Source organism: Sorex araneus, chromosome X, assembly GCF_027595985.1.
Source record: "Sorex araneus isolate mSorAra2 chromosome X, mSorAra2.pri, whole genome shotgun sequence".
NCBI classification, from domain to species: domain Eukaryota; kingdom Metazoa; phylum Chordata; class Mammalia; order Eulipotyphla; family Soricidae; genus Sorex; species Sorex araneus.
The window spans coordinates 170,146,899-170,165,617 of NC_073313.1; the positions used below are offsets into that span (position 1 = coordinate 170,146,899).

Below are 18,719 nucleotides of genomic sequence, written 5' to 3' on the forward strand. Positions count from 1 at the left end.
AAGCAGCAGACAAGGAGAAAGATCATTAAGGCAAATGGGAACTTTAATTCCCCTTCTCTCACAACACAGTGAAGTTCTGCACAGCATATACTATAATTTATCACTGCACATTTATTCAGGAAATTATGTGACCAGTCCCCCTATCTTTCTCAACTAGACCTTATTCCCCATAATGGAATGGATGTACCTGATTCACTCCCCATAATACATGTCTACATTAATAACTTAGCACAGTGACTAAAGCATGGAGACTATCCAGCAAGCATTGTTGAATTGGGATTCTACATGATTTTGTCATCAATATTAATCTTGTAATTTTGGATCCTATATAGAAGTCTTAATTTTATGGAGACCTTTTATATCTCTTAAGAAGTAAGGTGTCATACCAGGCCCACCTCTAAATTGTAACAAATAAAAGTAAAGCAATACTCTGCCTTTGATCTTTTTGGACCACTTGACCAGGAATGAGTCCCCTAAAGAGATTGTTGTCTCATCTAAGGAACAGAGCTAATAAGACAGCCTGTGCTATAGGTTTGAGAGTACCAGCTTCCAAATTATTAAATTGCTATATGCAAGCAAAATGAGGAACAATTATGTAAATCAAAAATGATTTGTTATTGTGGAATGAAAACAGGAAAACCCTAGATTCATGAATTCTAGATCTTGCTCTGTCTCTCACATGGTCGGTAACCTTGATCAGCTGGGTCAGGGCTTCCTGTATGTTAGTCGTGTACAACTAAATCTACTCACTGGGGCCACTGCCAGAAAAAAAATCGGCTAGTTATTTATAACTATGAATTCCATATCCTTGTAGATGAAAATCTAAATGAAGTCAAGAAAAAGAGATGACTGGAGGAAGGAGAGTGGACTGAGGATGCTTCCCAAATGGCTATCACCTGCTCTGAATGAGAGCTGTGGGTCACACTAAAAACCCCAATCTCTGAACAGAAGTTTAACTTGACTTGTTCATCAGTGGTTTTTCCTAAATGGTAGGAAAATCTTTAGATTTTAGAGATTATTGTGGGAAATATAGACAGTTCATTTATTAATTTATTCAGGATCAACTATAAAATGGCCCTCACACACTAGATTTTGTGCTACTAACTAAGTTCATTGAACAAATTAGTGATGACACATGCCCTCAGATTTTATAGTTTGTCCAAGAAAAATATAGTCATAGGAAGAAGAGGCAACATAGATAATGCAGGGCATACTAATAATAAAAGACAAGATCCTCTCTCTATATTTTTATATTATGAACAGTGATGTTAATACATTTCTATTATTGAAAATCACATTTGCATTATCCTTAATTTTCTACAACATGCCTACTAATTTTCTCATTGATGAAAATGAAATTGAAATAAAACTACGTTATTATTATTATTATTAATTCTTAGTTTTGGGTGTGCTGAGAGGCAATACCTGGGTGTGCTGAGTGGTAACTCTTTGATCTGCACTCAGGGATCGCTTCTGACAGGGACAGAGATAAGATACATGGTGGTACCAAGGATCAAAACCAGGTCACCTGTGAGCTGTGTACAAGGTAAGCACCTTACCTGCTGTACTATCTCTCTGACTCTTAAATGCTGCATTTTGATTAGTTGATTCATTATTATTTTCTTGTTCTTAGCCATATCTCCTTCTATTCAGGGATTGCTCCTGGTTCTACTCTCAGGGATCATTCCTGGAGGGGTTTGGAGGACCATATCAAACCAGGGTTGGCTACTTGCAAGCCAAGACCTGCCAGCTGTATTCTCCCTCCGGCCCCCAAATACAGAAATTTTAACATGAATTCAAAGTAATATGAAGCATGTGAAGAAAATGGAAACAGTGTCTGAAAATTCCAATTTGAAAGCCTATATTCCATATTTGTTTTTACTTGTTTATGGGGATTTAGTCACACCTTGCTTTGTTCTCAGGATCCAGAAAGGATCGGGAAATGATATGCAATACTGGGGTTACATTTGTTGGTTGTGTGCAACGCAAGAACCTTATTCCTCCAGCTGAGAACGTTTGTTTTTATATTCAATATTTAAAATAACATAATAACATACTGTGATATGTATAATAACATAATAACATATTGTTAAACACAATACAAAACCACCTAAATATGATAGTCACATTACTATCTTGCTGAGAATCTCAAAACATTACACTGTGAGATTTGCCACTGAATCACAGATTTACACCAAACAAAAATTTCCTACCAATTTTCAGTAGCAATTTGCCAGTGGTTTTCCTTACTCATGATACACTATTCTCTAGTTTTACTCAAAGAGATGAAAATTAAAGAAACTCCTAAATCTATAATTATTGAGACTGATAAGTAACTGTGAGTTCCAAAGTTTATAGGGATTTGTAGGAAGGTCTACTTTGAATAAATCACATCTATTCTTCCAGTATAACAAGTTATCTTCTTCATAAGTTTTCCCTTTCAAAGAAGTGCTATACACTTGCAAGAATTATTTCACAGTACTAAGTTTGTTGTAGATGGTAAAACTGAAATATAAGTAAACTGAGTGAGCTAATCATTATAAGTAAGTATAGTGACACAATGTTCTATGAATATTTTGAATTTAACATTGTATCAGTTTATGCATATATCTAAAATTCATATAACTATATATTTAAAATTTGAAAACCTATTAATGTGGCCTATGAGAAATCATTGCTGATTTGTAGTCCTACAAACATTAGATATTATGGTTATAAGTGGAAGACTATTAGCAAAGATCTCATGCTATATTGATATGCATGTGAACATACCGAACACATTATAAAGCACTTGCTTAGTGTTTTTCATTCCTGCCCAAGGAATATGCTCAAGGTGAGTTTTAATATTAGAAAATTATTTAATATAAAAATCCTAGTAAAGAGAGCTAAACTGAGTCCTGTTCACCTGCTTAATAAAAAGACTACAGAGATAATAATATGCACAAGAAGCAAAATATTTATACTTTAAGATTTATTAGGTATTTCAGACTGATATTTTCTTTACAAGTTGAAGAAATGATAAGGTAAAATAGCAATAAAGCTATCAAAATGGGTTTTGATCATTTAGTTATTACTGGGACTGAAAAATATTTATGCCATAACTATTTTGCTTATGAATCCAATCAGAAACAATAGCAACCAACTTATCAATACTGATACCCTCAGTGCCCTGATATCATATTGGCTTTCTAGTATGTTTTGGATATATTTGGTTTGGAAGTCACACATTTCCATGATACCCAGAACACACTAGATATCTATTGAATCACAATCTAGGAGTAAAACTCAATTGTCAGTATATTTTATAGAGCTGCACAATTTCCCATTGTGTGGCCAAATTTAGGAATCACAGACATTAACCTCTTCTAAAATAGAGAGATTCAGCAAATGAACTTCTGCACAATCATTAGTAAAGGTTTCGACTTGTTGATACCCATTATAGCACTGGTTTTCAATTAGATAAATCACTGAAATAATACACTCATTCACAAGTGTTCCTCCAAGTTGGTAAGTCTCTGGTCCATGATTCTTACTTTAACATTGCCATTGCCATTTTCTTTCTCAAAAGTTTATTTAAAAATCCCATTTCCACTTGTAGCTTCATAAATAATGTACATATATTACTGCATAGCTGGCACCAGTAACCAGTAACGTCTCTCATTGAGAGACTTATTGTTACTGTTTTTGGCATATCCAATATGCACAGGTAGCTTGCCAGGCTCTGCCGCGAGGGCTCGATACTCTTGGTAGCTTGCCGGGCTTTCCGAGAGGGGCTGAGGAACCGAACTCGGGTCGGCCACGTGAAAGGCGAATGCCCAACTGCTGTGCTATCACTCCAGCCCATCACTGCACAGCATGTAGAAAAATTAAAATCCAGAGCAATTAAGGTAAATTTGAATGTGTATTTTAATGCTATCTCCCAGAGAATTTCCATGAACATTGGAATTTGAGAAATACTGTTTTGGACCAACATTTCCTAAAGTGCATTTGAAGCACACTATCAAGTATAGAGATTATCTTCTGCTTGAATTTAAATCCACATTCTTCTGTCAATATTAATGTACACTATTTAAGAAAAGAACATTTTAACAATGAAAGATAAAGATGGTAATGATAATTTGGGGGCATAGAAATTACTACAAAATGATCTATAAAATTCAGTAAATGGGGTAGGGAGCTTAATGTAGTTTGGGTTTAATGCAGTTTGGAAGATGAAGGCAGAAATCATGAGAGAAGGAATTAAGTAGTTACCTGGGATTAACAGACTTGGGGATGCAGGTGGAAGAGGTATTGAAGACAATGCCAGACTCACACATAGCAGATACAGAACTCAGAATATCTATTATGCATATGGCGAGTGCTTACCCTAAGCAAAGCAGTCATCTAATTGTTGATGGCATATGTAAGCAAGACTCTTAAACTAATTTTACAAATAAGGAAATTGATTTACAAAGAGATTAAGTACTGTGCCGATGGTGAGGGGATGGGTGTTTGAGCATTATATAACTGAGACTTAAATCTGAAAGCTTTGTAACTTTCCACATGGTGATTCAATAAAACAATAAAATAAAAAAAAAGTACTGTGCCCATAGTAAGAGCAAATCTTGGAACATAATCCTGGTTATTGGCCCTAACATCTATGATTGTTTCTACAATTTTTATTATTCTTGTGCTAGGAAGACCACACTGCACAAAAGTGGTAAAATATATGTCATATGACTAGAATGTAAAAAGTGTTTGCTCATGAAACTAGTACTTTTCCATCATCTGAAGGAAGTGCATTGCCATTTTGAAGGATTGTAATTGCAATTACCATTACAACTCAAATTTTGGGGAACCATGTAACAGTTTTATAATCATAATGTCTCAGCACTGAGCTCAAAATCTACATTTCATAATGATTCCAGACTATCAAAGGGAAATAAATTTAGAGAATAATAGGTTTTGTGGTATCATTTTCTTCTGTATCACCTCTCACAGTCCTCTCTGATTAACCCATGGTTATTAAATAATATATAAGTTCCAGGGCATAAATGAAACACAGACATAAATAGAACTGAAGTGAGAAATCTGAAATTGAATTTTTGCTCCTCCAGGTCCTCTGGCTATCAAGATGTGATAAGAATCATCTACGCTTAAAAGATTGGCAATAAGGAGACCACAAAAGCTTAGATCTCTATTGATTAAAATGCCATCTATTTAAATAACTAATTGAGTCTCTAGAAATTGAAGTAAAAATTAAAATTGCAAGAAGAGAAATTATTCTATATGCATATAATTCCTCCAAACTTATTGCTAGGAGAAAACTGACAGCAAGGAGAATTTTCTGAAATGCAGAATACATGACCGAAGTCATCTCTAGCCACAAGGGTACACTCGCTCAACAAAGTTAAATACACTTCCTTATATATCAAAAGACTTGACAGCTCTAATAACAATATCTGGATGCCACTAGAGTATTCTTTTAAATTTAGTCTTTTTCTTTCTTAAAATCATTTAATAGATGCATTATGCTAACCTCTCATGAGAAAAATAAAACCTAAAAACAGAACTGTACCTAACATTTTATTTTCATAGATTGCTAAAACATTTACATTTTAAATATATATTTTAAGATCTTGAGATTTTTTTCAAGGACATTATCATTAAAATTCCAAAAGTCATCCCACAAGATGCAGACTTTAGAATACTTTTGAATAGATATTATAGGGACTGATCTAAAACTGATATTCTCATACCCAACAAACTTTATTCAACTCACGTACTTTGGACCTTAATACAGGAAAATATGCTTTGGATAATTTTAAAAGAGATAGTCTAACTCTCCAAAGACACACAAAATCAGTCTGTTATATTTGTAGTGCTCTTTCATATTCAGTATAGTTATTTCTGTTTCTCCCCATAAACAAAGCCAGTGGGATACTACTATATTGACTTGACAAAGAATCATTAAAAAGATAAAATGATGTTGCTATTTTAAAAAATACGTTATGTAGGTACACCAGCACTGCAATATAAGACAGTGATGATGACATCTGCAACAACAAGCATTGTCCATGACAATCTCAGATAGATAATTTGAATGGCAGTTAGATCTCTATCAATGCAGGTCATATATTTATGCCAACCAAAATGAAGATGTATGATTCAGAGTGTTTGGGGGGAATTTTAGATACTCTGTTATAAAATTTTCCAAGAAAATCCATATGATGCGCTCAAAGTATGTTATATAATCTCTCTTTGCATAGCAGTTTACTTTCTTCTACACACTCCAGGGAAGAAAATGTTGCAATAGAGTGAATGAGGCTTTACTTGAGGGGACATAACTTCCATGGTGAACTGAAATTGGCTGCATTCAAGGCAAGTGTACAATCTCTCTAATCTCTTTGTGTTATTCTTTTCTTAAGGATTTAATTATCAAGCGTGGTAGATAACAACTTTCTAAATACATCCAGCTATATAAAGCACTGTAATAAATAGTAAAGTAACGCTAATACTTTAAACTAAATTAACTATACTCTTAAACCATTTTAAAGCATGTTCCTCTATTCTCCAGCAGGTTTTTATTTATTAGTGACCTAATCATAATACTTCCAGCTCACTACTCTAATAAAGATGTTCAAGAGTCAAACACAGAAGCTACAAAAAAAGTGTGATAATTATTTTATGAATAATCATGTATGGTTGTTTAAACTGGAGAAACAGGAAAAATAAAAGACAATCAATGAGACATTGTAATAAACCATACTTTCCTGCTAAGTTAAGATAGATATAGGAAACCAAGTCCTTGGTTTCAGACTTTGACAAACCTGTTGCCTATGGTAACTTGCGCAGGGGAAAACAAAGGTAACTCACTTATTTAGCAAAGGAGAAGACGGTCAGGCAGTGAAGAAAAGAAGCAATAAGGAAGCAGCATCTCCTACCTGGCTGGCACAACCTTGGGCAGGGTGTCCACTTGCTGAAAGGGGTCACAACACAGTCTTTTTTGCAGGGAAGGAGACAAGGGCGCACTGTTTCAGGACGAGTAGAATCTGGACACCTGCCAATGGGAAAAGACCATATCAATTCATCTTGGAAAATATAATTGTTTAAGATAAAGTCATAGGTTTAAGAACATATTCCTTCTACAGATGGGAAAGAAAGACCTTAAAATAAAGTCACTTTACCAAGTGCTCAGGGCCAGGCACATAGCCAGAAACAAATACAAACAGATTATAGATCTCTTGATCCAGAGACGAAACTGATTTTCTCAAGACCAGGAAAATATACTGGAAACTAATAAACAATGCAGATACGTGTTTCCTCTAAGCATACATTCCAATTACATTTATTTTGTTCTCATAATTAACAAATTTGATGTATTTTTTGAGAAGTCATTTACTTAGGGTAATACATTAAGTACAGTAATATCCTTCAAATGAAAAGTAGAGCCCAATGAGATAGTACAGGGGTAAGATGGTTGCCTTACACACTGCCAACGCTTGTTCAGCCCCTTTTACTGCATTTGGTCTCCCAGAAACCACTCAGAGTGATTTCTGAGCAAGGCACAGAAGTAAGCCTAGGGCATCACCAATATGGCCCATGGATATGGAAGTTCACTTAAATAAATAATAAATATAACTCAAAATTTAAGTAATTCAAAAGTATCTCTTTAGGACATGCAAATTCATGAGTTGGGGTAATCAAACTATGAAGAACTGCAAAGAATAAATACATTGACTTAATGCTGAGTGAAGCATTTCAATTCTTATTTTGATGAAAACTTAATTTTCATGCTTTGGGAGAAAAGCAAAACAGACAATGCATTCATTAGACTAAAATCTCAGAAAGTGGCAAATGAGATTTTGTTTGTTTTCTAGTTTGCTTGCTTTTATAAATTCAAAGGGATAAAAATAATTTATTTTCATATAAAACAGTTATATGCCAAGAAGTAAAGCAGGAAAGTAGTCTGCAACATATATGTCGGTTTTAAATTCTCTTCCTCTTAAGTTTGTATCAAGCATGGAGACAATGTTTATGAATTTCAATAGCATCAATTTTGACATTAGAAAGAGAGATGAGCTATGTGTTTTGTCTATATCCTCTTATGCATTTCTAATGACAATAGTAAGGAGTATTAAAATCATTGTCAGATAATAACCTGAGGTGTGGAAAAATAAGTAATGGACCCACTGCAACAAGGGAACAAAGCACTTGAATAATTTTATGATAGCAAATAACACCAGTCTAGTGAGTTCAAAGAATATATCTTCCAGCAGAAGAGAATAGCAAATAGAAGAGAGAAACTGTAGAGATAAGTAAAAAGTGAGTAAATGACAAAAGTTTTAATTAGATGAAAAAGTCCACAATTTTAAACAAAATAACAACATACAAACTCAAACATTGTCTAGATTTCAAACACTAAGAAAATGCTACTACCAATAATGGTTGAAGAAGAAGATGAAGAAAAATGTGTTATTCAAAAAGACAGGTGCATCTGGCATTAAACTTTTCAAAACATAATTATATATAAAAAGAGTCTTTTTTAGTTTTGAACCCATATAAGTAATCCATAGGCACAACATGAACTACTGAATTTAACTCTGAAATAGAATCCATATTGCATTTTTCTTACCACTATGAAGTGAAGACACAATGAGCATAAGTAGGGAGAAGGAAAGAGTCACAGAGAGACTTGTGTCTCTACTTCATACAAAGTGGAGAGCCCAAACAAATAATAATATTTGTTTGTTTGTTTGTCCTATGGAAAAGAAACATTTTTTGGAGGAAGTCAACTTTTGGGAATATTAAATAAAGGTTCTATTATAATCAAATAACAAAACATTAACAATGTGGTAGAGTTTGGAACAGTCAGGAATGAAATTCATTGATTTCTTGACAAGGAGCTAGGGATAGAAATATAAAACTGATGAGTGAAGAGACTTACAAATAATATATAAAACTTAGAGCTCCATTTTGAATCGATAGGGAAATACTCAAAGAGAGGGGATATTGATATGTACTTGTGCTTTATGTGCTGACATAAAGACACATGGAGGCACAAGAAGAAACTAACAATGAGGTTGCCAACAGTAGGACAGAAAACAGAGGAGTGTATAGGAGCAAGGTAGACACAAGACTCATTGCTACATCTTCTTGTGTGTTGTTAAATTATTGAACTACATGAAGTCTTACACAGGTGACAAAGAATTTCTGGTTCCTAAGGCTGTAAAAATGGGGGGGGGGTTTATGCACACCTCTTTATAATCATTTATCAGTATACACATGTGAAAAATTCTATAACTGCTTTAAACATACCCTGGGGAGGAATCAACCATTTGTGATAGTTCAATTTATTCAAAACTAAATAAATGAAACATAATGTTTGACAAAAATTCATATTAAACTACCCACAAATCTAAAGCGCTGTAGAATTTGAAAAATAAATGGCTAATGGGTTTGGGAAAATTGCTTGCATGTGGATCCTCTTTTACTTCCTGAGTTTGATCTCAAACACTAGTACTGAGGTGTGCTGGTGGTTCCTGAGCACCAACAGAGCCCATAATTGATTAATCAATAGGAAATTCTCACACCCCATATTGTATTATGAGTCCTATGGAAAAGAAACATTTTTTGGAGGGATGCAGCATACTAAATAAAGTGGTATATGAAGAAACCTGTTTCTTTTGATCACCAGTCCCTTTATATTATTTAATTTCTACTATGGAGCACAAAATACGTTAATTAAAAAATTGAAAAAGAAACAGTTCATAGGAAACTGCTAGTAGTACAATTATTAAGTAGTCTAAACACAGACATAGTCACAGACACACACAGGCACACGTAGACACATACCACACACAGTTATACAATAGATAAATACAGTGAAAATAATAAGGGTAGGAAAGAAGGGTATTTTTTGAGGACAGTGTGCTTTTTAAAGAAGCTATTCTGATTGGAAAGCTTATGAAAGATTTTACAAGATGTAGCAAAAATACAAAACTCATTCCCAAAAGTGTTTTTATTCATACTTGAAGGTCTACTAATAAAATTGAGCCAGTGGTTACTCTAAATATCCCGAAATTCCTACATATGACTGACAATGGAAGTACAATTTCAGTAGCAATAGCTTTCTAGGTACACATTTGAGGATGGGAAGCACACCAAAACAGGCAATGATACTTACAAATAGATGAACAAAATAGATTTGAAATATTTGTGCTGCACTTCAGGAATTCTGAGATAGGTATCTTATATTTTAGGGATTTCCTTAAACAATTAAGAATATATAATAATTTCATTTAGGAAATCCACTTTTTTATCCTTAATTGACATTACAAAGTAAATAATTCACTGGATATTGCAGCTAATGTCCATAATATGGACCCTTATATTTCTCTAAATTCTTTCATAAAAGAGAAAAAGTGCAAAATGTCAGACTCAGGATATACTGCCTATAGAGTGGATGTGAACTATGGGCTCTATTGAAATACAATTTCTTATTTAATAGTACTTGAATATTCTTTTCCTTATTAAACGACCTTTTTGTTTGTCTCTTCGGCAAATAAGGTTGGCCTTTTCCACAGAACTAACTTCCTCTTCATTTCTACATACACATTGTCTACTTCTTTAAAAATCGTTCCTTTCCCATTTTTATAAATTTACTCTTAAGTTTTCAAAAATCACCTTAAATTATTAGTATCTTATACTAATGTTACTTTAAAAAACATCAGTTGCTTTTATATATTGTTGATTGTCATTAAATAAACAAAAGAAGGCTTTTGATGATTTCTGATGCTGATTTGGGAGGATATGGGTATGTGTGCATCCACTATGCAAACTTGCTTGATGGTGCAATCACCATTCACCAACACACATCAATACATCAATATACATTACACACATTCTAGGTATGTATTTTAATCTGATCTCACATCTTAAAAGTCTGATATTTTAGTGTAAACATCTATTGACCATACATAAATATTGGAATTCTGTACTGTTAGAATTTGAATAAAAATAAATCACTAGGGATATTAGCTACTTTATCTAACCACTTCTAAAACAAATGTGAAATCTTAAAACTCTGGGAAACATATGGATTCACTGATTAGTTGTAAACAAAGTATATTTTCTGTCATAATTTATACTTCTTACTCTCTGATAACATGCTGGTCATAGATTGACAGTGCTCACAATAAAAGGATGAATGTGTTTATTCTGAACAGATAATTTCCTGGACTTTTACTGGAATAACCCATCATGTTTCTTTTTTGATAACCTGATACGCTTGAGACCTTTATAAATGCTGAAATACATCAATCGAGCGACAAAGACCTGCCATATTCCAGTTAAGCTTTCTTTATCAAGATGAAGACACACAATGCTGTGTCTCTCACAGCAGTTCTGCAAACCAGAAACTGACATTTCATCTCAGAGTTAGGAGGGGCAAAGCTGCCAGCTTTTAAAACATTAAATGAGTAATTGGAGTTCTGCATTACTTTATCTCTCAGAATGCCAGGGATTTTCACAACAATAGTAGAAAATTCCTTATCAGAAAACTGTGGAACATTTAGAGGAATGTGTTATGAATCTGTATTTATGATTTTTGTACATCATAACAAAAAAATACATGAAGCAATGAAACAACATTAAGGAAATTTCCTAAATATCCAGACAAGCTCTTATTTCTGTTCCAGTTGTACCACAGCTTGTTCTCATTTTCTGATATGATAAGTTCTATTACTCATACAATGGTAATGTTCTCACCTCTACAATTACATGGAAGTCAAAACATCAAGCCAGGGAAACAAAAACTTGCAAGAAAGATGTATCTCCCTCAGTTAAAATACATTATATTGGCCCATTGATTCAGTGGAAATGCTTCTTTCTCTCAAGCCCAGAGGCTACGCTTTCTCAGCCCAGTTTCTTTTCTGTTTATATATTCCTCCCCTGCTCCTAAGGATGTGCAGAGGGCAATGACTTTCACAAGAAACAACAAAACTATCTTCCCAAGTTAAAACAAAGAATATTTTCTGCTATTGATAATCTCACTCAAATGCCCAGCTTCACTGGGCACCGGGTATTATGTTTTTAACTCAATTAATTTCATTAACCTTAAGAATTTTTAATTAACTTTACTAAAACCCATGAAGACTCCTCACGTTTAAAAGGACTGTTGGAGACATACAATAAGAATTAAAACTAGGCCATTAAGTCTCCAGCTTCATTAACTGTGCAAAAAAGGAATTAGCAATATCTTTATATCTGTGTATATGTTTGGGAAGACATCTGTGCAATTCATGACTATGCTGGTAAACCAAGTGTAACTAGAGGTTATTCACTGCAATAACATTTTATTATCTCTTATATAAATTTTCAAACAAGTACACATTCAGTTTGTAAATTACACTTTAAATCATAAACTTTTGATTCTATGATGGGGGCGGTGGAAAGGGTCAATCCACATCTGGATGTTGTCAAGGGTTTTTCACTATGAACACATGCTGACTATTAGCTCAGAGATCGCTCCTGGAGGGCCTTGCGGGGACATGCATAGTACTGGGGACTTTACTAGGGATGGTTATATGCAGTGCAAGGGCCTTACCTGCTGCACTATCGCAGGGACCCCAGTCCTATGTTTTTTTTAATCACATAATCACATATTCTAGTATACTTATGTGCTCAGGGATTTTTCTGAACACTTGCCATTCAAAGTAATTATGAGAATAAGGAAAATTTACATGATTATCCGAATATATCAGCCATTTTTCATGGCCTAATAAGACTTTTAAAATTGTCTGATGACAATTTATTTGGTCATCACTGGTCTCAAGTATATTATATATTGAGATAAGTAAGTATATATATATAATATAAACTTGATATATACAAGTATAAACCAAACTTTGTTGAAAACTAAACACAGTAATATGAAGTACACTTTTTCTATTGTGGTTACAAGTTGAAATATTTTTTGAAAAATGTCACAATTCAAGAATGATAAGTGTTCCTATCATAGTAAATGTGGTAGTTTGATTCATTTTATTAAAGTTTCTTTCTATGCCTAGTCACCTTTCTTTTTATGCTAGTCACGTAAGGTTTCTTTCTATGCCTAATCACAAAAAGTTTTCTGTATATTCAAGCTAATACTTAATAAATCTCTTTTAATCAGTTGAAAAATTTAAACCAGAAAACATTACCAACACAGCAATTGTTTAAAGATTAAACCCTTTATCTGTCTGCATAATATTTCTATAAGTCTCTTAGGTTTCAATATACCCCCATGAATTAGAATATAATCTGAATCAAGAGATGTACAATTATTATGTCCATGTTTGACTATAGTTATCGATTTGATCAGTTCACATTATACTATGGACAAGCACAAAAGCTGTAACTGCCTTAAGAGATACAGTCTCTGAATAATGCCTAGGTCTCTTACATTTTCTTCTCCACAAGGATACTGCTGTGGAAGAATTATGGCTTATCACTTTGTCTAGACATGAAAATCCCACAGCTCAGTTCTCCATTTAATTTTTTCTTTTACTTCATCACTTGTCACCTTTTTGACATTTAAATTATAATCTCCATGTCCAAATTCTCTTAAAATTAAAAAAAATGTATAGCTCTAGGTAGAATATAACATGTATAACAACCTAAACTTTTAAGTAAATAAATTATTCCATGCAAAATGACTATATGAATTTATTACTTTAGTAAACAATCAATGAAACCTAAAATGAATATAACCCCTACTTTTAAATTATATAAAATAAATTCATATGATCTAGTACATCTATAATTAAAAAGAATCAAAGAATCGATAACTGACATCAGCTCTAAAATTTTTTTGGTTACTCAGAATCATTCTACATATTATTAAGTGCTTTTACCCTTGGTAAAATAATTTTACTAATGATCCATATTATAACTGTGTACCATTGTTTGAATCATATTCTATTCAGAGTTAAAACAAAATAAAAATATTAATACTTCAGTATAGACTCAAACATATTTAATGTTTAATAAGTGTTTTTTGGTTAAAATACTCAATTATGCAATGATAATTTCATTTCTATTAAGTGTAATAATAATACCTTTTGGTCACTACTTGTCCTATGTGAGTCTTGACACAGAAAACCCTTCGTTTCTGAATGCCCATACCACATGAAGCTTCTCCATCCCAAGCAATGGTTGCATTAAGGGCAGTTACCAAAGTGTCTTCAGTACATGGGCCCCAAGGTGATGTCTCCCAGTAGAGTTGCATACAAGAATGCTCATTGCAGGAACGATGTTCTTGAAGGGACTGAACAGGTGGACATGGTTTTCCACCTGCGAAAATAAAACAAAAGGAGGCTTGTATGTTACTGTTGATGCTTTTGCTACTTTAAAGTCCTGTTGACACATATTTCCAAAGGCTTGAATCAGGATGCCTTCTTTCTGCCCCAAGGCCATGGTTCTTTTCTTTTATTGACTTGAGAACTATACATTGTTTGCTAAATATCATGCAGCAAAATGTAGCAAAATGCAGCTAAAAGTAGCAAAATGTAGAACTGTTGTCCCTTTGTTCATCTATTTGCTTGAATGGGCACCAGTAATGTCTCCATTGTGTGATCTGTTACTGTTTTTGGCATATCCAATACACCACGGGAAGCTTGCCAGGCTCTGCCGTGTGCAGGATACTCTCGGTAGCTTGCCAGGCTCTCAAGAGAGGGACGTAGGGATCAAACCAGGGTCAGCTGCCTATAAGGCAAATGCCCTACCTGCTGTGCTATTGCTCCAGCAGCAGAATGAATAAATTAAAAATGAATTGACTCCACTGCCCACCTTAAGGGTTTTGTCTTCAAGATAAATAAAATCTGGAAGCAGAGCAATAGTACACCAAGCAGAATGCTTTTATTACATGTGACAAATGCATGTTCAGTCCCTGGTACCCAATATAGTCTCCTGAATCCTTCTGGGAGTGACTCCTGAGTGAAGAGCCAGTGGTAAGCTCTGAGCACTGCCAGTTGAGGCCTCCAAACAAAGACAGATAAAATCTAGTTTTTATTTTAATGGAACTAAGTTTCCATAAAATAATGAGACATAGTTTATGACCATGAAATCATTTTACACTGGACACATAACCCAGATACTCATTATCTAGGTATGTCTTTTCTTATCTAAGAGAGGATTATTTTCCTCGAGAATCATTTTCAGACACTTATACTCCACCGATGCATTGCAATTTGAGAAACAGACAAATCTCAAAATTTTTCAGTGAGAGCTTGTACTTAACCTATGAAATAATATATAACAATTACTAACCACTGATAGGAAGACTAGAGAGATGTGGACCCTTATTGTCTTTGCCACACTAGGCTATCAAATTTCACTTCAGACTTTTCTATTATATTTTCATATCCATGTAAAAACTGGCATTCATCTGAACTACTGATATTTTCCTATACTGATATTTTCCTATGTTTTATTCAGTGGCTCAAATACTCAAAATATACAATTTAGCTTTATTATTTTGTTATTTATTATTTTTCACTTTTAAAATTTGTTTATATTAGCATACAGTAATATAGCATATTAGTATATTATCATGTTATCTACAAATAGAGTTTAACTTCTTATTTTTCCCAGATGGATCACTTTTATTTCTTTCTCTCTTTCTGTTTTGTCTTATGCTTTGGTAAGGACTTCCAAAACTATACTGAGCAATAGGGGAGAAAAAGGACATTCTTGACTTATGCCTGATCTGTTTTATTATTTTGCTATAGTATATGATGTTGGCTGTCATGTTATGTTATATGTTATAAATGACTGTTAGAATCTGATACCTCTATACTTTTTAGAAAATAAGTGGATGTTTAATATTGTCAAAAGCTTTCTTTACATATGTTGATCTGATCTTATGATTTTCATCTTTCCTTTTGTTGTTATGGTGTATTCCATTAATTGATTTGTGTATATTGAGCTATTCCTATATCCCACTTGATCATGATATGTGATACTTTTGATACATTGTTGGATGGTATTTACTGAGATTTTGTTGAGGATCTTTGCATTTATCTTCTTTAGACATGTTGGTCTATAATTTTTTTTCAGTAATATCTCTGCATTTTTAGTATTAAGGTAGTTTTGGCATTATAGAAGCTGTTAGAATGGATTCTGATTTCTTTGATACTTCGAAGAGCCTTGAGGAGTGTAGATGTAGTAAGTTTTTGTTGAAGGTTTGGTAGAATTAGTTAGTGAACCCAGACTTCTTGTTGGGAGAAATTGTTAATTGCTCAGTTACTGTTTCCTTACTCAAGACTTATTTGTTCAGGTTTTCTACTTCCTCCTAATTCAGTCTTGGGAGAGTGTATGATTCTAAGAATACCTCTGCATCTGTTTCTGCTTAGAAATAGAGTGGTTCATACTAGTAGTACCCTCTTACAGTTGTCTGTATTCTGAGGTGTTGGTTGTAATTTCTTCTTTTTCATCTCTGATCAAATTTGAGTTTTCTATTTTTGTTGAAAGAAAAAACTAGAAACTTAATTAGAGCTAAGGATTTGTCAATTTTATTTATTCTTGCAAAAAAAAGCTATTTGTTTTGCTTTCACTGTGTTCTCTTGATCTCTCTATCTTTTATCTCTGTTTTGATTTTTATTATTTCTTCTATTCATTTTGGAATTAATTTGTTGTCTTAGTTTCTCTAACTCTGAGATTATATGGCAGAGCCTGGCAAGCTATCCGGGGTGTACTCGATATGCCAAAAACAATAACAACGATGATATTCATTCCCCTTATCCTGAAAAAGCCCCCAATACGCCATCAGGCTACACAGCACACAACAGACACAAATCGATGAATAACGAGATGACAGTGATACAGTGATCACAATTTAGGAGGTTATAATAATTTTTTAATGTGCTGATATATTGGGGCTGGAGCAATAATACAGTGGGTAGGGTGTTTGCCTTGAATGTGGCCAACCCGGGTTCAATTCCTCCATCCCTCTTGGAGAGCCCAGCAAGCTACCCGTGGTGTATTTGATATGCCAAAAACAGTAACAACAAGTCTCACAATGGAGATGTTACTGGCACCCGTGAGAGCAAATCAATGAACAACAGGACGACAGTGCTACAGTGCAGTGCTTGATATACTGATATTCAAACTTACTATGCACCCCCACTCTGCAAAGTATCCTGGACCCCCCATCACTCTCTTTACATCTACTTTAATCTGGTCTTTTTATTACCCCTTCTCACCCCTCCTGCTCTGTTTGGCAATTGGTTTTGTTTTGTAATTTTTGAAATGTATAATACTATCAAATTTATTTTTACTTCTTCTACAACTATAAAAGACATCAGTGGGGTGCAACAGCACTTTAAGCATATTAAAGTTTTCATCCTAGACCCTAGATCCATTTCTTAGATCACAGAACTGAATTTTGTAAAAAGGAGTTTCTCCCAGCAGGCTGCCACACTGACCTGCTCCTCTAGTTGTGCCCTAGGCAGAAGAGGGCAAAGGTAAGATTGGAATAAATGACATATTATTTGGAAACACAGACAACTGCTCTATTGCTATAAAAAATAGAAAGAGATACTCTTCTAATTTGTCATTATGTCACTCTATGGCCTTCCCACTGCGCATTTTAACTTCTTCAAAGCCATTTGCACAGCTTTCATCTTGTCATTCTCACAATGTGTCAACATGACAGAACAGAAAATCAGGGCTCACAGATCAGGCAGTTCCCAGTTAAGAATCATGTCTTGTTTTACCAGACATATTTAATTTATATCCCCAACTTCATAAGGTAGCAAAAGTTGGATATGTGTCAACCAATTTTATTTTTTCCTTAAACATTAAAGTGAAAAAAACATGTAAATCTATTTATAATTATTGATCTATACATAGATATGAACTGAACATTAAAGTAAAAAAAACACCTAAATCTATTTACAATCATTGGTTTATACATAGATATGAACTAAAAAATATAGAGGAAAATATGGAAACATAGCATAAACTACAGGATTAAAAGATAAGGAATATATGAAAATAAAATTGCTGACTATGATTCAAGTACAACAGAGATAAACTTGTAGCAGGTATTTCCATTTTATGAGTTTGGCAATTTTTTCTACTGTAAAAAGTTTACTTCTACTCACCTTCCCCAGACAATGCCAGGATAGTCCTAGATCTGGTCTGTTTTCCATCTGAATTTTTATTTGAACAAGACTGGGAGCAGGATGACCACTCTGTCCACTCACTCACCACACAATCCATTCGGCAGGGAATTTCACAAGTCATCCGTTCAGGTGGAGGAGACTCTGGGCAGAGACTCCCTGATACCTCCTTTCCTGTAATCAATCAGATCAAGAAAGGCACCCATTAATGCAAACTTGAGACAGTTTAAAGAGCATTTAGACACCAGGCTTCCTAAATTACTTCATGTTTACTTAGAAGATTTCACCTGGCATCTAAATCAAAAAAGTGCAAAAAGGAATATGGTTGCTCCAGCTGTCTAGTATATTTGTGTAAAGAAAAGAAAAACTGCCAGTGAATCATTTGACATTTAGAAAAGTTGATGCCACTGCAGACCTCCCATTTATTACCCAGCACAGGGACAAAGTAGTCTAGAGATGATTCAGATACAAAAGGCTTGACACAGACATTATTGGCATACTGATAAATGGGTGGTAGAAGTATATGTTTTGCTGAAAAATGGTGGCAACAGCAATGTACTATACAGAAGAATTTTA

General features: G+C 33.9%; 1 protein-coding gene across 1 annotated transcript in view; it reads right to left on the bottom strand.

The window, feature by feature from the left end:
* Positions 1–18,719, bottom strand: part of THSD7B (thrombospondin type 1 domain containing 7B) — a 1,129,969-nt gene that overhangs the window by 498,480 nt on the left and 612,770 nt on the right. Inside the window, exons 8-10 of the mRNA XM_055123230.1 lie at positions 18,126–18,317; positions 14,079–14,313; positions 6,924–7,039 (exon numbers count right to left, since the gene is read on the bottom strand). Coding sequence (XP_054979205.1) covers positions 6,924–7,039; positions 14,079–14,313; positions 18,126–18,317 — 543 coding nt within the window. The remainder of the gene's footprint in view (positions 1–6,923; positions 7,040–14,078; positions 14,314–18,125; positions 18,318–18,719) is intronic.